The sequence below is a fragment of the Saccoglossus kowalevskii genome, chromosome 10 (genome assembly GCF_978046115.1).
Source record: "Saccoglossus kowalevskii chromosome 10, keSacKowa6.1, whole genome shotgun sequence".
Classification (NCBI taxonomy): domain Eukaryota; kingdom Metazoa; phylum Hemichordata; class Enteropneusta; family Harrimaniidae; genus Saccoglossus; species Saccoglossus kowalevskii.
Window position 1 is genome coordinate 27,506,157 of NC_140650.1, and position 25,236 is coordinate 27,531,392.

A 25,236-nucleotide genomic window follows, 5' to 3' on the forward strand; every position below is an offset into this window, starting at 1 on the left:
AATAAACAGATATAATGTTATAATGAGTATAAATCAAAAATCTGTGCAGTGTTTCTTACCTTTTTTTCAAATCTGGCTAATACTTTATTTTGCTTGAGTATAGTGTTTGGTTAATGCAATTTATGCTGTTTAAAGGTACATTGAGATTAATATAGTACATGTATGTATTTTGTATTCATGCCAAATTTTAGATATGTTTATAAAATTCATGTTATTCTATAAGTGACATTGAGATTAATACAGTGCATGTAATAATAAGACATTGGCTAGTATTTTTCTTGCCAAATTTTGGTTAGATATGTTGCTGCAGTGGCGGATCCAGAGAGGGGCCAGGGGGGCCATGGCCCCTCCCAAACACATGACTATTCATATTATCTGGATTATGCATAGCTTCTCTGCGATTTAAGCTCCGTATATCTTAAGCGAAGCTTGGGGAATCCAATACATTTTGCTGGATTCGCCACTGTGTTGCTGTACTATTTTTTTAGGATTTTTTATACAATTATGTTATTCTATAGTATGGTACATGTAGTATTATTTGAGAACACATTGGCTAGTATTTTTCTTGCCAAATTTTCCATAGACTTGTTGTTGTACTATTATTTTTTTATTATTTTTTTAGCCTATATGTTATTACATTGTTTCAGGACTTTTATACTTATTTTTACCATGCAAAGATAATATATTGCATCATTAGATTGTTATCCATTCATACATTTGTTATTCAATCTCGGTTCTCAATGGATAAGGTTGTAATAGTTTTCTCCATATTTTGTATCTCTTCCAGATTCAATTTTTTTGCATAAAAATAATAGTCAAACTTCCCTTCCAAATAACTCGTAAGTACGTCATAACAAATTAGTTGCTGTACTCATATCTATTCAAAATAAGCAAAAATTCATAGCATAGCAACATAGTTTTTATTACCAAGGGACATTTTATAATGAACCTCATCAAATTTATTATAAAATAGATAAATTAGGTCTGTCGATTAGATACTTGTCTGGCGGCCATATTTCCTTTTATACATCCGGACCCGCGGTTTAAACTTTGTGTTAGTGGATAAGATTGATTTATAATTCTCTTCCTAAGGTAATTAATATGATATGCAGAGCAGAGCAGATACTACTTTATCTATGGTACACAGATCTCATTTCGGTCACTCAACTTATTTGATAAGGGTTTTAAATGTATTACAATTATTAACTTGTGTGAAGGGAGTGTTTGAGTTTACCATGTATGTGTGTGTTTGTTTCTCACTGATATCTCAACAACCACTTAGATGATTTAAATTGGAACTTGTTACATATATGATGTTAGATAATGCACAAACCTGATTACTTCTTGACTGAGATCTGTGCATACTAATTACCTAATTTGTATAATAATTAGTCATTGTTTCCCATTTCCATTTTAATGAAATTTGGTACATGTACAAACTTGACCAGTTGAATTTTATTTTAAAACTGGAAATAAAGTGCCCACTGCCAACCCGGATTTCAGGTTGGGTCGACCTTTGACCCATCATACTGAATTGTACCTACCTAATGTAAAAAATGTGTATATTTATTGCTTTCAAGTTCAAACACAACAAATTACCGAATAATGAGATGCAATTATTCAGATAAAAATATGTTGCACAATTTTGTTGAAATATAATTACTACCCAGAAAACAACAGTTGGCACATTTTAGACATACACACTTAATTTTTTAGACAATTACTGAATTTTGTGAAATTGGGTTCTTCGGGAAGACCAACGAGCAGAAAAATAAATCTCTATGGAAGACGTAACTTTTGTTGCATATCGACGGGCCTCTCAAATCACATGTTTGTTTGGATCTCTCAATTGTCTTCCTAGTGAACAAAATAATACTGGACAAAACAGTGTCTGCCTGTAACTATATACCCACCCAGGCAGATCATTTGAAACTTTTCATGGCTCGTAAAAGATCGCTTCAGGAATTTCAGCGATGGAAATGGAAAACAAAAAAGTTTAGTTATTGTTTTTGGGTATTGTGTTGCGAACGTCATATTACTTAGGAAACGACCTCCGGGCCTTCTGTTCTTCTCCAGGGTACATTAGTTTATCACTGAAACCAGATAGGTTCACATTTCCTTTTCCCCAGTGCTTCGCTGTTTAACAATGTGTTAAAGACAATTGTTTACAAGCAACTGTGTTGTTTGACGTCACGGTTGCTATAGTAACGCTGATTGATGCAAGAAAATGGCAGAGGGTGACTTGGAGTCGTGTCACAATTATATTTTATGCGGGCGATGCCTTGTGACAACACGTGTGATTAGGTTAGAAAAATATTACCCTGGTTTGCTCAAAGGTAACATGGTTACTTTCCTATCACGAGTATTTCGTGGGTTCTTATAATATTGGAAAGGGCCGAAGAACCCGCGAATTAATAGGAAGCGTACCTTAAAGGTGGTTAACCGCGAATGCACCCCAACTGCCCCAGATTACCTTCATTTTTCACCACACCTTCCACTAATGGTCTGTTTGAATCACTAGCAGCAGTGCGAGAAATATAGTGGGGGCAAGGAGGGTTATTTTCGTTCAACGTAAATGCAATATTTGTTTGTTCGCACAAATTGAAAAAATAAATTCCGTAATTCTGTAATCACAGGCTAGACGTATAACGTAATCAATCAAATATTTTTTTCGTACACTGTAAAAATGTGTAATTGTTCTCGGTACGTACAAGAATTTACATCCAAATAAAAAAAGTCGTAAAGAATAATCTAGGGAAATTACATTTTCGAAACTGTAAAACGACTAAATGACACAATTCACTACAAAATTCAATTTTCACTGTAAACTGTAAAAACGTCTTTTTTTCTTTGTAAATTGTAAATTTTCCCGTAAAACTGTACCAGCTACCCCCTTGCCCCCCTCAATATATGCTATATGCATATTACTCAGTATTATTAAATAGAGCGCTTATTACAAAATGGTATAAATAACGATATTATTATATTCAGTGCTGCAGATTGTGCACGTATTTTCCTGGCATGGACGCCACAAATTCTATACTGCGAATACTCGCGACTGGATTGTACTCTGGCGTGTGGTGGTTAGACAAAATACTTTCCCTGGTTATGAAGTTTCTATAGGCGTTTTGTGACGGCTAATGTGCTAAGAATGTGTGTGAGGGGGCGGAACGGATCTCATTCACTAAGACAATTGGACCGGTAAACGGCTCCGTCAAAATGCACTGAGTGAAAATAGGTATAATAGTGTACAAGTATAAATAAAATGGTATTTAAATAATAATAACAAAACAATGTGTTTATAAGATGTGGATGTGCATTGGTACCCGGGGGATCGGTGATGTGTAGTATTAAATTACAAGTATATGCCAGGCAAGACAAATGGGACCTGACAATCATGACGGGTGGACAATAGTTGTTTACGGCATAGCTTTCGTATTGCTCACTACCCACGCCAAGGTGAAAATGAACTTGCGTATTCGAGTTACGATCCCCGAAGCCGGGCAGTTTATTGTTGTTGCGTAATATTATACGGGTGGAATGGGATAGATGTACAGCGTCACTAGCGTTCTGAGAGTCTCGTAGAGCCAATCCCGTCAAACTAACATTGGAATGTACTTCATGTTTACTGCGTGACGAGGCACTCCATATTTGTGCAAAGGGCATACCATATTTAATGAGCTCTGCCCCGACCTATAGGATATCAGTTGAACGGGCCATTGCTGCGTTAATCAACATGAATTCAGACCTTGGTTGGCCGAAGGACGGTCAACACAGGCGTTAGAACCAGTAATTATTCATATTAGTGATTTCAAAATGAACTTATAGTCACAATGGCCTGCAAAAGGAAATCTGACGATGGGATAGGAACCAACCCAACAACGACACCGACATGGACGGCAAGCAGCACGTCTAGCACGAGCCGAGCAAAGCTTAAGCCTGCTTTCACGGCAGATGGTAAACAGGACAAGGGCACGCGACGGTAGGTAGAGCTGTGCCCATCGATACCCACCAACAGCAGCAATACGTATACGTCCGCTATACACGTTTTCAGATCGCTCCCCATTTTTAAGAAACTCCATTTGCTCATTCAGTACTTATTAAAAATGCATGCCACGTTCCTACAATACATGGAATTTCTTGTCATCAGACGTCGCTGCCTTTCACACTGCTACCCAAGAAAATATGTGAATTCGAGTCTCGGTTCGGGTAGTTCGAGTCAGTCTAAGTATACTTACATTTTGCAAAACTTGCAGTATCGAGTTCCACTCTCTTTATAAAAACAGGCATTCTATTTCTATAACGTTGCGTATCGTCGCACTGTTGAAATGTGGGTTATTTATTCAAGTCCTATGGTGTATAATCACATATCACAGCCATATTTGTGTTCTGACTGCACGGAGCGTTAATTCATCAACAAATTATTTCATTTAATAACTATATAGTTATTAACGCGTACATGAGCATAACATGGGAAATGTTTACAATGTATTTAATATATTTCTGTTGCAATTCGAAAGGGCATAATAATGATGAAACTTGCATGGGATAGAAGTATTTAATTGTTCAGAAAGAACTAGGTATGTCAGTTGCTATCCTAGATAATACAAAATACTCAAATAATTCAATAATTATAAACATTGTTATACATTTAATCTTATTTAATAAGAATGTATGCCCTGATTTAATAAAAGCCCTGGCAGTCGACGCTAGGACATGGTTAATTGCTCGTTATGCAGGGATATATTTATACCATTACGAAGTCATTCGATTACCTTGTGAATACTTGCAGATAAATAATCGATTAATTCACCGTCAACCTTACTAGTTGTGATGACATTGCAACAGAACTTGCCCATGAAGTGGTTGTAGGTCCATGGCAGATGAGAAGTCATACTCCATTAAATTACCATTATCAGGAAGAAATCAGACATTTTGATTTACACGGTGTGAACACGTGATTCCACTGAAGCCATGAAAATTTGTTATGCCATGTTGCTAAGATCATCCATGGACCTACAATCTACGCATCATCAAATCGGAGTTAAAGAGTTACAAACTGAATGAAAAATACGATTTGACACCGAATAAAACATTGCTTGTAACACATGAAGACAACATGACAAGAGATGTTTGTAACACGCGAACACATAGCATGATCAGTAAGATTTAACACAGAATGTAGTGATGGTTGTAACACGTGAACACATAGCATGATAAGTAAGATTTAACACAGAATGCAGTGATGGTTGTAACACGTGAACACATAGCATGATAAGTAAGATTTAACACAGAATGTAGTGATGGTTGTAACACGTGAACACATAGCATGATAAGTAAGATTTAACACAGAATGTAGTGATGTTTGTAACACGTGAACACATAGCATGATAAGTAAGATTTAACACAGAATGTAGTGATGGTTGTAACACGTGAACACATAGCATGATAAGTAAGATTTAACACAGAATGTAGTGATGGTTGTAACACGTGAACACATAGCATGATAAGTAAGATTTAACACAGAATGTAGTGATGGTTGTAACACGTGAACACATAGCATGATAAGTAAGATTTAACACAGAATGTAGTGATGGTTGTAACACGTGAACACATAGCATGATAAGTAAGATTTAACACAGAATGCAGTGATGGTTGTAACACGTGAACACATAGCATGATAAGTAAGATTTAACACAGAATGTAGTGATGGTTGTAACACGTGAACACATAGCATGATAAGTAAGATTTAACACAGAATGTAGTGATGTTTGTAACACGTGAACACATAGCATGATAAGTAAGATTTAACACAGAATGTAGTGATGGTTGTAACACGTGAACACATAGCATGATAAGTAAGATTTAACACAGAATGTAGTGATGGTTGTAACACGTGAACACATAGCATGATAAGTAAGATTTAACACAGAATGTAGTGATGGTTGTAACACGTGAACACATAGCATGATAAGTAAGATTTAACACAGAATGTAGTGATGGTTGTAACACGCGAACACATAGCATGATAAGTAAGATTTAACACAGAATGTAGTGATGGTTGTAACACGCGAACACATAGCATGATAAGTAAGATTGAACACAGAATGTAGTGATGGTTGTAACACGTGAACACATAGCATGATAAGTAAGATTGAACACAGAATATAGTGATGGTTGTAACACATGAACACATAGCATGATAAGTAAGATTTAACACAGAATGTAGAGATGGTTGTAACACGTGAACACATAGCATGATAAGTAAGATTGGATACAGAATGCAGTGATGGTTGTAACACATGAACAAATAGCATGATAAGTAAGATTTAACACAGAATGTAGTGATGGTTGTAACACGTGAACACATAGCATGATAAATAAGATTTAACACAGAATGAAGTGATAATTGTAACACATGAACACATAGCATGATGAGTAAGATTTAACACAGAATGTAGTGACGGTTGTAACACGTGAACACATGGCATGATAAGTAAGATTTAACACAGAATGTAGTGATGGTTGTAACACGTGAACATAGCATGATAAGTAAGATTTAACACAGAATGTAGTGATGGCTGTAACACGTGAACACATAGCATGATAAGTAAGATTGAACACAGAATGTAGTGATGGTTGTAACACGTGAACACATAGCATGATAAGTAAGATTTAACACAGAATGTAGTGACGGTTGTAACACGTGAACACATAACATGATAAGTAAGATTTAACACAGAATGTAGTGATGGTTGTAACACGTGAACACATAGCATGGTAAATAAGATTTCACACAGAATGTAGTGATAATTGTAACACGTGAACACATAGCATGATAAGTAAGATTTAACACAGAATGTAGTGACGGTTGTAACACGTGAACACATAGCATGATAAATAAGATTTAACACAGAATGAAGTGATAATTGTAACACGTGAACACATAGCATGATAAGTAAGATTTAACACAGAATGTAGTGATAGTTGTAACATGTGAACACATAGCATGGTAAATAAGATTTCACACAGAATGTAGTGATAATTGTAACACGTGAGCACATAATTTGATAAGTAAGATTTAACACAGAATGTAGTGATGGTCGTCACACATGAACACATAGCATGATAAGTAAGATTTAACACAGAATGTAGTGATGGTTGTAACACGTGAACACATAACATGATAAGTAAGATTTAACACAGAATGTAGTGATGGTTGTAACACGTGAACACATAGTATGATAAGTAAGATTTAACACAGAATGTAGTGATATTTGTAACATGTGAACACATAGCATGGTAAATAAGATTTCACACAGAATGTAGTGATAATTGTAACACGTGAGCACATAATTTGATAAGTAAGATTTAACACAGAATGTAGTGATGGTCGTCACACATGAACACATAGCATGATAAGTAAGATTTAACACAGAATGTAGTGATGGTTGTAACACGTGAACACATAACATGATAAGTAAGATTTAACACAGAATGTAGTGATGGTTGTAACACGTGAACACATAGTATGATAAGTAAGATTTAACACAGAATGTAGTGATGGTTGTAACACGTGAACACATAGCATGAGAATGTAGTGATGGTTGTAACACATGAACACATAGCATGTAAGTAAGATTTAACACAGAATGTAGTGATGGTTGTAACACATGAACACATAACATGATAAGTAAGATTTAACACAGAATGTAGTGATGGTTGTAACACGTGAACACATAGCATGATAAGTAAGATTTAACACAGAATGTAGTGATGGTTGTAACACGTGAACATAGCATGATAAGTAAGATTTAACACAGAATGTAGTGATGGCTGTAACACGTGAACACATAGCATGATAAGTAAGATTGAACACAGAATTTAGTGATGGTTGTAACACGTGAACACATAGCATGATAAGTAAGATTTAACACAGAATGTAGTGATAGTTGTAACACGTGAACACATAGCATGATAAGTAAGATTGAACACAGAATGTAGTGACGGTTGTAACACGTGAACACATAACATGATAAGCAAGATTTAACACAGAATGTAGTGATGGTTGTAACACGTGAACACATAGCATGGTAAATAAGATTTCACACAGAATGTAGTGATAATTGTAACACGTGAACACATAGCATGATAAGTAAGATTGAACACAGAATTTAGTGATGGTTGTAACACGTGAACACATAGCATGATAAGTAAGATTTAACACAGAATGTAGTGATAGTTGTAACACGTGAACACATAGCATGATAAGTAAGATTGAACACAGAATGTAGTGACGGTTGTAACACGTGAACACATAGCATGATAAGTAAGATTTAACACAGAATGTAGTGATGGTTGTAACACGTGAACACATAGCATGATAAGTAAGATTTAACACAGAATGTAGTGATGGTTGTAACACGTGAACACATAGCATGATAAGTAAGATTTAACACAGAATGTAGTGATGGTTGTAACACGTGAACACATAGCATGATAAGTAAGATTTAACACGGAATGTAGTGATGGTTGTAACACGTGAACACATAGCATGATAAGTAAGATTTAACACAGAATGTAGTGATGGTTGTAACACGTGAACACATAGCATGATAAGTAAGATTTAACACAGAATGTAGTGATGGTTGTAACACGCGAACACATAGCATGATAAGTAAGATTTAACACAGAATGTAGTGATGGTTGTAACACGCGAACACATAGCATGATAAGTAAGATTGAACACAGAATGTAGTGATGGTTGTAACACGTGAACACATAGCATGATAAGTAAGATTGAACACAGAATATAGTGATGGTTGTAACACATGAACACATAGCATGATAAGTAAGATTTAACACAGAATGTAGTGATGGTTGTAACACGTGAACACATAGCATGGTAAGTAAGATTTAACACAGAATGTAGTGATGGTTGTAACACGTGAACATAGCATGAAAAGTAAGATTTAACACAGAATGTAGTGATGGCTGTAACACGTGAACACATAGCATGATAAGTAAGATTGAACACAGAATGTAGTGATGGTTGTAACACGTGAACACATAGCAAGATAAGTAAGATTTAACACAGAATGTAGTGATAGTTGTAACACGTGAACACATAGCATGAAAAGTAAGATTTAACACAGAATGTAGTGACGGTTGTAACACGTGAACACATAACATGATAAGTAAGATTTAACACAGAATGTAGTGATGGTTGTAACACGTGAACACATAACATGATAAGTAAGATTTAACACAGAATGTAGTGATGGTTGTAACACGTGAACACATAGTATGATAAGTAAGATTTAACACAGAATGTAGTGATGGTTGTAACACGTGAACACATAGCATGAGAATGTAGTGATGGTTGTAACACATGAACACATAGCATGTAAGTAAGATTTAACACAGAATGTAGTGATGGTTGTAACACATGGACACATAACATGATAAGTAAGATTTAACACAGAATGTAGTGATGGTTGTAACACGTGAACACATAGCATGATAAGTAAGATTTAACACAGAATGTAGTGATGGTTGTAACACGTGAACACATAGCATGAGAATGTAGTGATGGTTGTAACACATGAACACATAGCATGTAAGTAAGATTTAACACAGAATGTAATGATGGTTGTAACACATGAACACATAACATGATAAGTAAGATTTAACACAGAATGTAGTGATGGTTGTAACACGTGAACACATAGCATGATAAGTAAGATTTAACACAGAATGTAGTGATGGTTGTAACACGTGAACATAGCATGATAAGTAAGATTTAACACAGAATGTAGTGATGGCTGTAACACGTGAACACATAGCATGATAAGTAAGATTGAACACAGAATTTAGTGATGGTTGTAACACGTGAACACATAGCATGATAAGTAAGATTTAACACAGAATGTAGTGATAGTTGTAACACGTGAACACATAGCATGATAAGTAAGATTGAACACAGAATGTAGTGACGGTTGTAACACGTGAACACATAACATGAAAAGCAAGATTTAACACAGAATGTAGTGATGGTTGTAACACGTGAACACATAGCATGGTAAATAAGATTTCACACAGAATGTAGTGATTATTGTAACACGTGAACACATAGCATGCTAAGTAAGATTGAACACAGAATTTAGTGATGGTTGTAACACGTGAACACATAGCATGATAAGTAAGATTTAACACAGAATGTAGTGATAGTTGTAACACGTGAACACATAGCATGATAAGTAAGATTGAACACAGAATGTAGTGACGGTTGTAACACGTGAACACATAGCATGATAAGTAAGATTTAACACAGAATGTAGTGATGGTTGTAACACGTGAACACATAGCATGATAAGTAAGATTTAACACAGAATGTAGTGATGGTTGTAACACGTGAACACATAGCATGATAAGTAAGATTTAACACAGAATGTAGTGATGGTTGTAACACGTGAACACATAGCATGATAAGTAAGATTTAACACGGAATGTAGTGATGGTTGTAACACGTGAACACATAGCATGATAAGTAAGATTTAACACGGAATGTAGTGATGGTTGTAACACGTGAACACATAGCATGATAAGTAAGATTGAACACAGAATATAGTGATGGTTGTAACACATGAACACATAGCATGATAAGTAAGATTTAACACAGAATGTAGTGATGGTTGTAACACGTGAACACATAGCATGATAAGTAAGATTTAACACAGAATGTAGTGATGGTTGTAACACGTGAACACATAGCATGGTAAGTAAGATTTAACACAGAATGTAGTGATGGTTGTAACACGTGAACATAGCATGAAAAGTAAGATTTAACACAGAATGTAGTGATGGCTGTAACACGTGAACACATAGCATGATAAGTAAGATTGAACACAGAATGTAGTGATGGTTGTAACACGTGAACACATAACATAATAAGCAAGATTTAACACAGAATGTAGTGATGGTTGTAACACGTGAACACATAGCATGGTAAATAAGATTTCACACAGAATGTAGTGATAATTGTAACACGTGAACACATAGCATGATAAGTAAGATTGAACACAGAATGTAGTGACGGTTGTAACACGTGAACACATAGCATGATAAGTAAGATTTAACACAGAATGTAGTGATGGTTGTAACACGTGAACACATAGCATGATAAGTAAGATTTAACACAGAATGTAGTGATGGTTGTAACACGTGAACACATAGCATGATAAGTAAGATTTAACACAGAATGTAGTGATGGTTGTAACACGTGAACACATAGCACGATAAGTAAGATTTAACACAGAATGTAGTGATGGTTGTAACACGCGAACACATAGCATGATAAGTAAGATTTAACACAGAATGTAGTGATGGTTGTAACACGCGAACACATAGCATGATAAGTAAGATTGAACAGAGAATGTAGTGATGGTTGTAACACGTGAACACATAGCATGATAAGTAAGATTGAACACAGAATATAGTGATGGTTGTAACACATGAACACATAGCATGATAAGTAAGATTTAACACAGAATGTAGTGATGGTTGTAACACATGAACACATAGCATGATAAGTAAGATTTAACACAGAATGTAGTGATGGTTGTAACACGTGAACACATAGCATGGTAAGTAAGATTTAACACAGAATGTAGTGATGGTTGTAACACGTGAACATAGCATGAAAAGTAAGATTTAACACAGAATGTAGTGATGGCTGTAACACGTGAACACATAGCATGATAAGTAAGATTGAACACAGAATGTAGTGATGGTTGTAACACGTGAACACATAGCAAGATAAGTAAGATTTAACACAGAATGTAGTGATAGTTGTAACACGTGAACACATAGCATGATAAGTAAGATTGAACAGAGAATGTAGTGATGGTTGTAACACGTGAACACATAGCATGATAAGTAAGATTGAACACAGAATATAGTGATGGTTGTAACACATGAACACATAGCATGATAAGTAAGATTTAACACAGAATGTAGTGATGGTTGTAACACGTGAACACATAGCATGGTAAGTAAGATTTAACACAGAATGTAGTGATGGTTGTAACACGTGAACATAGCATGAAAAGTAAGATTTAACACAGAATGTAGTGATGGCTGTAACACGTGAACACATAGCATGATAAGTAAGATTGAACACAGAATGTAGTGATGGTTGTAACACGTGAACACATAGCAAGATAAGTAAGATTTAACACAGAATGTAGTGATAGTTGTAACACGTGAACACATAGCATGAAAAGTAAGATTTAACACAGAATGTAGTGACGGTTGTAACACGTGAACACATAACATGATAAGTAAGATTTAACACAGAATGTAGTGATGGTTGTAACACGTGAACACATAGCATGGTAAATAAGATTTCACACAGAATGTAGTGATAATTGTAACACGTGAACACATAGCATGATAAGTAAGATTTAACACAGAATGTAGTGACGGTTGTAACACGTGAACACATAGCATGATAAATAAGATTTAACACAGAATGTAGTGATAGTTGTAACACGTGAACACATAGCATGGTAAATAAGATTTCACACAGAATGTAGTGATAATTGTAACACGTGAGCACATAGTTTGATAAGTAAGATTTAACACAGAATGTAGTGATGGTCGTCACACATGAACACATAGCATGATAAGTAAGATTTAACACAGAATGTAGTGATGGTTGTAACACGTGAACACATAACATGATAAGTAAGATTTAACACAGAATGTAGTGATGGTTGTAACACGTGAACACAGCACGATGAGTAAGATTTAACACACAATGTAGTGATGGTTGTAACACATGAACACATAGCATGATTAGGAAGATTTAACACATAATGTCGTGATGGTTGTAATACGTGAACAAATAGCATGATAAGTAAGATTCAACACAGAATGTAGTGATGGTTGTAACACGTGAACACATAGCAAGATAAGTTAGATTGAACAAATAATGTAGTGATGGTTGTAACACGTGATCACATAGCATGATAATGTAGTGATGGTTGTAACACATGAACACATAGCATGATAAGTAAGATTGAACACAGAATGTAGTGATGGTTGTAACACGTGAACACATAGCAAGATAAGTTAGATTGAACAAATAATGTAGTGATGGTTGTAACACGTGATCACATAGCATGAGAATGTAGTGATGGTTGTAACACATGAACACATAGCATGATAAGTAAGATTGAACACAGAATGTAGTGATGGTTTTAACACATGAACACATAGTATAATAAGTAAGATTGAACACAGAATGTAGTGATGGTTGTCACACGTGAACACATAGCATGATAAGTAAGATTGAACACATAATGTAGTGATGGTTGTAACACGTGAAAACATAGCATGATAAGTAAGATTTAACACAGAATGTAGTGATGGTTGTAACACGTGAACACATAGCATGATAAGTAAGATTGAACACAGAATGTAGTGATGGTTGTAACACGTGAACACATAACATGATAAGCAAGATTTAACACAGAATGTAGTGATGGTTGTAACACGTGAACACATAGCATGGTAAATAAGATTTCACACAGAATGTAGTGATAATTGTAACACGTGAACACATAGCATGATAAGTAAGATTGAACACATAATTTAGTGATGGTTGTAACACGTGAACACATAGCATGATAAGTAAGATTTAACACAGAATGTAGTGATAGTTGTAACACGTGAACACATGGCATGATAAGTAAGATTGAACACAGAATGTAGTGACGGTTGTAACACGTGAACACATAGCATGATAAGTAAGATTTAACACAGAATGTAGTGATGGTTGTAACACGTGAACACATAGCATGATAAGTAAGATTTAACACAGAATGTAGTGATGGTTGTAACACGTGAACACATAGCATGATAAGTAAGATTTAACACAGAATGTAGTGATGGTTGTAACACGTGAACACATAGCATGATAAGTAAGATTTAACACAGAATGTAGTGATGGTTGTAACACGTGAACACATAGCACGATAAGTAAGATTTAACACAGAATGTAGTGATGGTTGTAACACGCGAACACATAGCATGATAAGTAAGATTTAACACAGAATGTAGTGATGGTTGTAACACGCGAACACATAGCATGATAAGTAAGATTGAACAGAGAATGTAGTGATGGTTGTAACACGTGAACACATAGCATGATAAGTAAGATTGAACACAGAATATAGTGATGGTTGTAACACATGAACACATAGCATGATAAGTAAGATTTAACACAGAATGTAGTGATGGTTGTAACACGTGAACACATAGCATGGTAAGTAAGATTTAACACAGAATGTAGTGATGGTTGTAACACGTGAACATAGCATGAAAAGTAAGATTTAACACAGAATGTAGTGATGGCTGTAACACGTGAACACATAGCATGATAAGTAAGATTGAACACAGAATGTAGTGATGGTTGTAACACGTGAACACATAGCAAGATAAGTAAGATTTAACACAGAATGTAGTGATAGTTGTAACACGTGAACACATAGCATGACAAGTAAGATTTAACACAGAATGTAGTGACGGTTGTAACACGTGAACACATAACATGATAAGTAAGATTTAACACAGAATGTAGTGATGGTTGTAACACGTGAACACATAGCATGGTAAATAAGATTTCACACAGAATGTAGTGATAATTGTAACACGTGAACACATAGCATGATAAGTAAGATTTAACACAGAATGTAGTGACGGTTGTAACACGTGAACACATAGCATGATAAATAAGATTTAACACAGAATGTAGTGATAGTTGTAACACGTGAACACATAGCATGGTAAATAAGATTTCACACAGAATGTAGTGATAATTGTAACACGTGAGCACATAGTTTGATAAGTAAGATTTAACACAGAATGTAGTGATGGTCGTCACACATGAACACATAGCATGATAAGTAAGATTTAACACAGAATGTAGTGATGGTTGTAACACGTGAACACATAACATGATAAGTAAGATTTAACACAGAATGTAGTGATGGTTGTAACACGTGAACACAGCACGATGAGTAAGATTTAACACACAATGTAGTGATGGTTGTAACACATGAACACATAGCATGATTAGGAAGATTTAACACATAATGTCGTGATGGTTGTAATACGTGAACAAATAGCATGATAAGTAAGATTCAACACAGAATGTAGTGATGGTTGTAACACGTGAACACATAGCAAGATAAGTTAGATTGAACAAATAATGTAGTGATGGTTGTAACACGTGATCACATAGCATGATAATGTAGTGATGGTTGTAACACATGAACACATAGCATGATAAGTAAGATTGAACACAGAATGTAGTGATGGTTGTAACACGTGAACACATAGCAAGATAAGTTAGATTGAACAAATAATGTAGTGATGGTTGTAACACGTGATCACATAGCATGAGAATGTAGTGATGGTTGTAACACATGAACACATAGCATGATAAGTAAGATTGAACACAGAATGTAGTGATGGTTTTAACACATGAACACATAGTATAATAAGTAAGATTGAACACAGAATGTAGTGATGGTTGTCACACGTGAACACATAGCATGATAAGTAAGATTGAACACATAATGTAGTGATGGTTGTAACACGTGAAAACATAGCATGATAAGTAAGATTTAACACAGAATGTAGTGATGGTTGTAACACGTGAACACATAGCATGATAAGTAAGATTTAACACAGAATGTAGTGATGGCTGTAACACGTGAACACATAGCATGATAAATAAGATTTAACACAGAATGTAGTGATGGTTGTAACACGTGAACACATAGCATGATAAGTAAGATTTAACACAGAATGTAGTGATGGTTGTAACACGTGAACACATAATATAATAAGTAAGATTTTGTTGGGGAGTAAATGTAGGGTGTAGCAGTTAACTCCCCGGGGTAGGATTCGGGAAGACTATACCGGAACAGAACCAGACAGATCAGTTGTATACAAAAAACACAGTGGTGGTTTATTGCCAGATAGACTGATATAGTAAGTAGTAACAACAGATGAACACTGGTGAAATACACAAATTCTGAGTATATATACTCTCTGAACGAGCGTGATAGAAAACACAACTCTATAAAGTAGTAATCGTAACGCAAATATAAATTGGCGGGAATGTGTACGATAGGTCAATAACATCTCGCCTGTGATAGGCTAAAATTAAAACAATCTGATTGGCTGAGAGATTTATCTCAGAATCCGAGGCGTAACGTTACATGACTGCTTCTCTAAATTCTCCGCGCCTCAAAAATAAAAACATATGAAAATGTATGTCTACTACATTATCAATGAAATCATGTACCTCGAACAATAATAACGGTATTGGATAAAAGATTCAAGTAAATAAAGTGTCCACGGAAGGCATTTCAGCCGACTGTCCATATTTATTTGGTTGAATATTACGAATAAAAACATAATAATGAAAATGAAATTGAAATTTCGAAAGTCACATTAAATCAGCAATTCTTATTCGGGCTGCCACGGCAGAATCCCTGGTTGGTCGCTTAGGAATAGTCTCACCAGTCATCTGGGTGGTGGTGACATCTTTGTCAGCGGTTAGTCCAATATTTTGTATTGTCTCTGCAGGTAATCTAACATCTGATTGATTATTACTAGTATTTTCCCGTGCTGGAGTAGTGATAATTCCAACATCGTGGGCAGATAGTTCATTGACCCCACCTCTCGTGCGTGGGTTAATTAGATCAGTTTCATTTGGCTCAATCGCAGAATGCAATACATTTGCATCAAAGGCAGGACAACTCGGCCAATCGCTTGTTGTTGGTAGCCATTTTGGGCCTTTCCACCACAAATCAGAATTTTCCAGGTTTTCGTAGGTAATCCCTCTGGTTAGTAAGTCAGCGGGATTTTCTTCGGTGGGACAATATTTCCTAGTAGACTGAAATTCACAAATTTCATCCACACGATTTTTCACGAAGATCGGCAGTTTCTTGTCACTATTTAACCAGTGAAGCGTGATTTGGCTGTCTGACCACAAATAGAAATTAGTAATGTTATACGTGTCAGATAGCGCATCTTTGACATATTTACTGAGACGTGTAGCAATTAATGTTGCCATAAGTTCCAATCTTGGTAGCGTAGTTTCGGTCATTGGCGCGATTCTGGTTTTCGCCATCACAAAGGAAGTTTGTTGTGCACATCTTAGGTAGATCACCGCACCATATGCTTTGGGACTGGCGTCGGCGAAAGCGTGTAATTCGAACTCGGCATCAGGATTGACTTCAGGGAAATATTGACGTTTCACCTGAATATTTCTTGCATCGTTTAGATCCTCAGCAATATGCATCCACATCGAACATAGGTCCGAGTTAAGAGGTTCGTCCCAGCCTAGTTCGAGTTTCCATAACAACTGTATGAATAACCGGGCTTTAACGTGGACTGGAGTTAGGTAACTAATCGGGTCGTATAACGCGGAAGTGAAACTGACAACGTCGCGTTTCGTAATTAGATCAGTTAATAGCGGTACATTATTAACTTTGGGGTAGGTCAACTTATCCGATTTTGTCGACCATCGCATTCCCAAAACAGACACAGTTTCGGCGGGCTCATTGAGGTTGTCGCGTTTGGAAAGTTCGTTCAATTGTTCACAATTAGAAGACCACGCCCTGAGTTTAAATCCGCTCGTCGTCATTAGCTTGTTGGCTTCTTTATAGTATTTTATGGCATTTTCCGTAGTATCAACACCATCGATCACATTATCAACATAAATATTGTTCTTTAATGTTTTGGCTGTAGAAAGTGTGTTGTTGGCGTCTAAATGCGTTTTTATAACCGCATTTAAGATAAACGGCGAACAAACAGCGCCAAACAATACTGTTTTAAATTGTAATGTTATGAATTTACCTTCTGGGTCAGACGCGTCTAACAGCCACAGAAATTTCGTGAATTTCCTCTCGTCTTCTTCCAATCTAACATTCAGAAAGGCCTTTTCAATGTCACTCGTTAATGCAATGTTATTTGAGCGAAATCGTAGTAGAATGGCTGGTAGGTCATTTATCAACGATGGGCCGGTTTGTAGACAGTCATTCAAGCTCGGAAAGCTAGCACCCTGACTACAACTGCAGTCATACACAATTCTAATGGGTGTAGTTGCCGAGTCCTTCTTTATCGCTCTATGCGGTAAATAGTGTCCGATTCTTGTATCGTCTTCGTTAACTTCTTCGATGAAATCACGACGTCGTTGTTCGGCGATGATGTCATCATACTTTTTGATTACATCGGGTGTTAGTCGGCGAATCATGTTACGTGTACGGTTCACAGTAACACTATAGTTCGTCGGCAGTGGTGGGTGATCCTCTTTCCATGGTAGTCGTGCGACGTATTTTCCTTGGTCGACCCTCAGATGCGTGTCTTTATACGATTCGTAGCTCATACGTTTGTCAGTTTCCGGACTTTCTTTAATTCCAATTAGTTCCAAGTCCCACACATTTTGGACTTTTGCGTCGTCGCCTCGGCGAGTATATTGAATATCCACGTTATCAACCATTTCGCGGCCATTTTCCGTTACAATAGTATTCTTGGTAACATAATTGTCCGGAGTAGAAATCACGTGAAGCATACGTACATTAGAATCCACTGTATTAGTAGTTCCAGAGGGCCCGGAGAGCAAATATCCAAATTTGGAGGATACGGCGGTTGGACCGACCATACCAGAAATTACTTGAGATCCAACGTAATTCCAATATTGATCAGCCCCTATTAATATATCAATAGGAAGTTTCTCATCATCAGAAACTGGATGAGCGAAATGTAATCCCTTCAAATGGCTCATGTTATGAATTTCCTGGGAAATGTGATTAGTCAAGTCCGAAGATATTTCAGGTATAATCATTGCGTCGATCGTCGAGGTATTTCCATTCAATTCATGTGCGGTTAACTCAGTGAATGCCATGGCGCGTACATTGGACGTTTTGTCGCCAAATGTTGATAGTTTGATGTGCTCGCGGCGTGTCGTTTTCGCGGACAACTCTCGGGCAAATTTCTCTGTTGTGAATGTCATATTTGCCCCTTCATCGAAAAGAACAACAGCGCGTATAGGATTTCCGTTCCCGGCTGATATCGGCACAAGCGCGGTTTTCAACAGCACGGGTCCGATGGCGGTTTTCTTATTTAGCAAAGGGTTAGCTTTGGTCAGGGTCACGGTGATTTCAGAAGTAGTAGTTGACGATGTAGATGACCGTTCAGGCTTGTTCGCGTCGTAGTGTAGAGCGGTATGATGGCGTTTCTTGCAGACGCGACACGAGTATTTCGATTTGCACTCAGAAACTCTGTGCTTACCGAAACAATTGAAGCAAAGTCGATCTTTCTTAACAATGTCCAGTCTCTTACGTGTATCAGTAATTATCGTACAGTTCGATGCGAAGTGCGTACCCTTGCAAAAGGGACAAGTTTGCGGTCTCTTTTTCGTTGACTGTGCTGTTGTGTGAAACGCAGCGGTTAATTCCGGCTGCAATGTATCATTCATGGTGAATAAACCGTCTATTGGCTTACCGGCTTGCAGTGTGTCTATTTCACGTAGAATTGCTTTGCGTAGGTCAGGTAAGGTCCAGGCTGAACTACCATGATCTCTGGCAATCTGTTTGCGTATGCTTGGAGGTAGTTTCTCTCTTATCATAGGAACTAAAAGTTCGCCATAGGTAAGCTCATCCTTCCCCAACGATTGTAGTCCTCGGACGTGACTCTCGAGTGAGTCATAGAAGTGTCTCAAACTGTTCGCGTCATCCACGGGTTTACTTAGATTCCATAACGCAGTCATATGGGCGTCAATAATTTGATGCTTTTGTCCGTATCTTTCCTCTAGTAGCTCGATTGCGTGTGAGTAGTTAGCATCCGTCAGCGTCAAACCGCCGACAGTTCTTGCAGCTTCATCTTTCAACATACTTCGTAAATAAACAAACTTTTGAATGTTATCTAAGGTAGTGTCAGAGTGAATGGATGACTTGAAGATATCAAAGAAACTTGCCCATTCTAAAACATTACCGGAAAAGGTTTGTAATTCGATCTTTGGTAGCGCGACTGTTTTCCGCGTTGGATGTGGTTGAGTGTTACTGCTGTTTGTTGTCTCAGGCGTCGTCTTCAGTCTGTTCTTTCTCACAAACATGGCGATATTGTGATTGCGTTCATATATATCAGCTTGATAGTCACCGGACGTTTCGTTTTCCGCATCAAAGTCTTCGTCTGAGGTGAGATCCAAAATGTTAACTTCTAGGTCGGCAAGTAGATGGAACTTACTTGTAAGTTGATCATTAAGCCCTTCCAGCGTGTCGAGCGTGGCCTGTTTATCGGTGCTGTCTTCTTCGTACTTGGCCGTGAGTGCATCGGCTTTGTTGAATAGTCTGGTCATCTGTGAGCGTTGACCTCGACGCGATCTTTTTAGTTTCTGTAACGCTGCAGCTTGTTGATCACCATTGGCGTTTTCTCCTTGCCCGGCGGGTTGTTCTGACTCCGGCATCTTGCTTGTAGATCCTGGTCTCGGCACCAAAATGTTGGGGAGTAAATGTAGGGTGTAGCAGTTAACTCCCCGGGGTAGGATTCGGGAAGACTATACCGGAACAGAACCAGACAGATCAGTTGTATACAAAAAACACAGTGGTGGTTTATTGCCAGATAGACTGATATAGTAAGTAGTAACAACAGATGAACACTGGTGAAATACACAAATTCTGAGTATATATACTCTCTGAACGAGCGTGATAGAAAACACAACTCTATAAAGTAGTAATCGTAACGCAAATATAAATTGGCGGGAATGTGTACGATAGGTCAATAACATCTCGCCTGTGATAGGCTAAAATTAAAACAATCTGATTGGCTGAGAGATTTATCTCAGAATCCGAGGCGTAACGTTACATGACTGCTTCTCTAAAGATTTAACACAGAATGTAGTCATGGTTGTATCACGTGAACACATAACATGATAAGTAAGATTTAACACAGAATGTAGTGATGGTTGTAACACGTGAACACAGCACGATGAGTAAGATTTAACACACAATGTAGTGATGGTTGTAACACATGAACACATAGCATGATTAGGAAGATTTAACACATAATGTCGTGATGGTTGTAATACGCGAACAAATAGCATGATAAGTAAGATTCAACACAGAATGTAGTGATGGTTGTAACACGTGAACACATAGCAAGATAAGTTAGATTGAACAAATAATGTAGTGATGGTTGTAACACGTGATCACATAGCATGAGAATGTAGTGATGGTTGTAACACATGAACACATAGCATGATAAGTAAGATTGAACACAGAATGTAGTGATGGTTGTAACACGTGAACACATAGCAAGATAAGTTAGATTGAACAAATAATGTAGTGATGGTTGTAACACGTGATCACATAGCATGAGAATGTAGTGATGGTTGTAACACATGAACACATAGCATGATAAGTAAGATTGAACACAGAATGTAGTGATGGTTTTAACACATGAACACATAGTATAATAAGTAAGATTGAACACAGAATGTAGTGATGGTTGTCACACGTGAACACATAGCATGATAAGTAAGATTGAACACATAATGTAGTGATGGTTGTAACACGTGAAAACATAGCATGATAAGTAAGATTTAACACAGAATGTAGTGATGGTTGTAACACGTGAACACATAGCATGATAAGTAAGATTTAACACAGAATGTAGTGATGGTTGTAACACGTGAACACATAACATGATAAGTAAGATTTAACACAGAATGTAGTGATGGTTGTAACACGTGAACACATAGCATGATAAGTAAGATTTAACACAGAATGTAGTGATGGCTGTAACACGCGAACACATAGCATGATAAATAAGATTTAACACAGAATGTAGTGATGGTTGTAACACGTGAACACATAGCATGATAAGTAAGATTTAACACAGAATGTAGTGATGGTTGTAACACGTGAACACATAGCATGATAAGTAAGATTTAACACAGAATGTAGTGATGGTTGTAACACGTGAACACATAGCATGATAAGTAAGATTTAACACAGAATGTAGTGATGGTTGTAACACGTGAACACATAGCATGATAAGGCCACACTGATTTAATTTTATGGATGACATCCTCTGAAGACCCCAAAACTAATGCGAGAGGGCGAAAAAACAAATTCGGCCAAAAAAAAAATGCTGCTAAAACAACAGGACTACTGAGCTATTATTACGAATTTAACCACAGTGTATCAAAAAACAACAAGTCTTAATTTGTAGGAGGCACATGTTGATGTACACATCTCGTACTGTATTACTGTCACAGATATCATCACTTTTGATTTTGAAAAGGCAAGAGGATAAGGCAGATGTTAGCTTTGCCAAAGGCATACACATCAACTCAATAATAAAGAAAAACTTACTGTGTTGTATTGAAAAAAAAATAATTAAAAATGAACAATAAGTTTGTCAACAGCAACCTGGAAATTAACTTCTTTGACATTCAAACTACAGCTTTTAAAGTGACACTTCAGATAGACTAAGTGTAGACACAAATGCTCTAGAACTACTTCAACTATGTAACAAATTATAAGAGGCTCGATATTGAAAAAAGAAACACCAACAGAGAGTCAACAAAAATGTGGATGCAGAAAATTATGTGCATGTATCTTGATGAAAATGCGTCATATGATCAAAATATTACTGAATGTGTGTGCAAGCAAATTATCTGAATCAGAAAATGAAAAAAAAATAATAAGGGGACTTCGACCAAGGAGCTTCTGCTGCTTTCGTTGCAGTTTTGTCGACTTCAATGCGGACAAAGCAACCGAACTGATTTGTCGCCTGACCGACTTTTAGGCCACCATACACCTCCACTCTTCTCCCATTTCTCTCATCATTGCAGAAGAAACGCGGGACAGCCACTCTGGACAATATGTTCTCAAAGTTGTCTGGGCGAAACTCGCTTGCCGCTACCGACCTCTCGTATAGCTGTGTAAACGTCTCCCTGGCCAACTTCAATTGCGTACCAGTCTACAACAATCCCTCCGTTTCACCTCTGAACTTTTATGCTCACGTATTTTGGTGGTGTGGTCGCCATGTTGGATCATTTATGGCAAAATTTGCATGTTTTGAGGCAATCTCTTTCCATACGTCTTTGCGCTTTACGTAACGCGCATCTAACTGTGCGGAGTTTGGTTTTGAGGTAGTCCAAAACGAGTTTTACGACAAGTCGGCGCTTTGCGACAATATGAGTCGGCAAGTTCCGAACAGAAAACCGATCTGTGGAGACTCGTCATCGGAGATTTTTTTTTTTTTTTTTTTTTGAGAACACGCGAAAACTAATGCGCGCGCGGATGTCATCCATAAAATTAAATCGGTGTAGCCTAAGTAAGATTTAACACAGAATGTAGTGATGATTGTAATGTGAACACATAGCATGATAAGTAAGATTGAACACAGAATGTAGTCTCTTTATATTTGTGTGTCAGGCATATCTAACCATTGCAATCGATTACCTATGCAATCGTAACCAATCAATCATTTATAATCAATTGCAGAGAATCGACTGAATCGCGTAGAAGTCATGCACGTAGTCTGGACCCCTTAAAGAATATGTGCAGGGTGTTATCCATTGACGAGCGTACTTTAAAGGACTGTAGAACATCGTCCGCTAAACGTCGCTCAAGTTATCCACCACCCCCGCCGACACTCACTGAACTCAAGCCCCATATACAGAACAACCCAGAGCTACAGAATCTGGCGTTAGAACTGGATAAGATATTCTGCAACAACAATAACGAAAGTGAAAGCTATAAAGTACTGCGACGAACTAAGACGAAGTAAGAGTACTGAGTTGATGGTTGCAAGATTTCAACTGAACCACCGCACGTGAGTGAATTTAACGACATTCGCGGTAATGGGGCTGATAAACCAGGTCCATAATTGCGCATTATTAAAATTTGACACGCCAAATGAAATTGAGTCATGGAAGTACTGAGTCGACCAATGAACACGATCTGTACTGAACTGCAGAGTGTCTTCCATCTATACTCACCTATACGTAGGTAGTACACGTAATACAGATAACTCCATAGTTTGATAGGCCATTTTAATCGACGTTGTTGCTATGGGTAGGTCGATTATTCATGTGACACAACGGTTCTTCATTAGTAGTATATTTTGCCGAAAGACGTAGTTGTTCATACAGATTGATACAACTCAATACATACTGTAAATGCCATAGAAAGGATCTAATCCGACCTACATTCAACGTCACATCGCACAAGGCGTTATGCGGTGTATTCATGGTGCTATAAGTACAAATATTACATCACAGTTTGTGTCTTAGGATAGCTTTGTCCAGCTTGTGTCAGACAACTAAAAAATGTCTGATATTTTGACCAGCGATAGTGTAGTACACTTTCGTTTTATTTTGAAATGTAAAACTTTCAAATGTGTTTAGAGGTCCACAGAAATGTTGAGTTTGGTCACGAAGTGTTGTCTCATTGGTCCGAAATTTAAACGCCCTCCTGTGATGAACGATGGACAGTGGAGCATTGACGAGACATGCGCAGTACAACCATAATTTGAATGCCTCAAAATGGAATTGACCTGAAGTGTTTATTTCACCTTTATAACTACGAATATAAGATTGCTCCTATGTTTTCGTTTTGTATTTTTCATTAGCTCACGCAATAATCTAAATTCCCGGGTTACCGGACAAATCTTGGGACAAATAATTGACCACAAATCAGATTTGTGTGATCCACAAAAATCTGTTTTGTTTTGTTTTGTATTTATTGTACGTTTACATTGTGAATATTTTACAAATTTAAAAATATGCTTTCGCGGAGATTATATTGTAATCGCAATTTTGAAGCGGGAGGGTCGTCATCTGCGCACGCGCGGGAATTGACGATAACAACACACGCTAAAAACGCAAAGGCTCATGTGTAGACACTTGTTTGTAAACAATGACACGCTATGGCCATCTGACGCATGCGCAGGTGACGACTCCCCCGCTTTAATCATCTGTGTCAAATATACATAAAGTTAGAATGTTATAAATTACTTTTATAAATATGACTCTATGTAAAACATAGTCATAAATATTGAAAAATATGTCTATATTTTAAAACAGTTATAAACATGAAATTTTTATTTTTATTTTGCAGTTATTAAAATTTACATTGTATTACTTTA

General features: G+C 36.9%; 1 protein-coding gene across 1 annotated transcript; it reads left to right on the forward strand.

Moving 5' to 3' along the window:
• The first annotated feature begins 3,493 nt into the window (after positions 1-3,493).
• LOC102800492 (uncharacterized) lies at positions 3,494-25,236 on the forward strand. The gene is made up of 2 exons (XM_006823117.3): positions 3,494-3,982; positions 23,592-25,236. Exons 1-2 carry the CDS (start codon positions 3,834-3,836, stop codon positions 23,875-23,877), a joined length of 435 nt encoding a protein of 144 aa, XP_006823180.1. The 5' UTR covers positions 3,494-3,833; the 3' UTR covers positions 23,878-25,236.

What these genes read in the sequence shown, in the direction of transcription:
- LOC102800492 (XM_006823117.3), top strand. Translation starts at nt 3,834, where the DNA reads ATGGCCTGCAAAAGGAAATCTGACGATGGGATAGGAACCAACCCAACA. An exon ending in CAGGACAAGGGCACGCGACG is followed by an intron (nt 3,983 to 23,591) that starts GTAGGTAGAGCT and finishes AATCAATTGCAG; the next exon opens with AGAATCGACTGAATCGCGTA.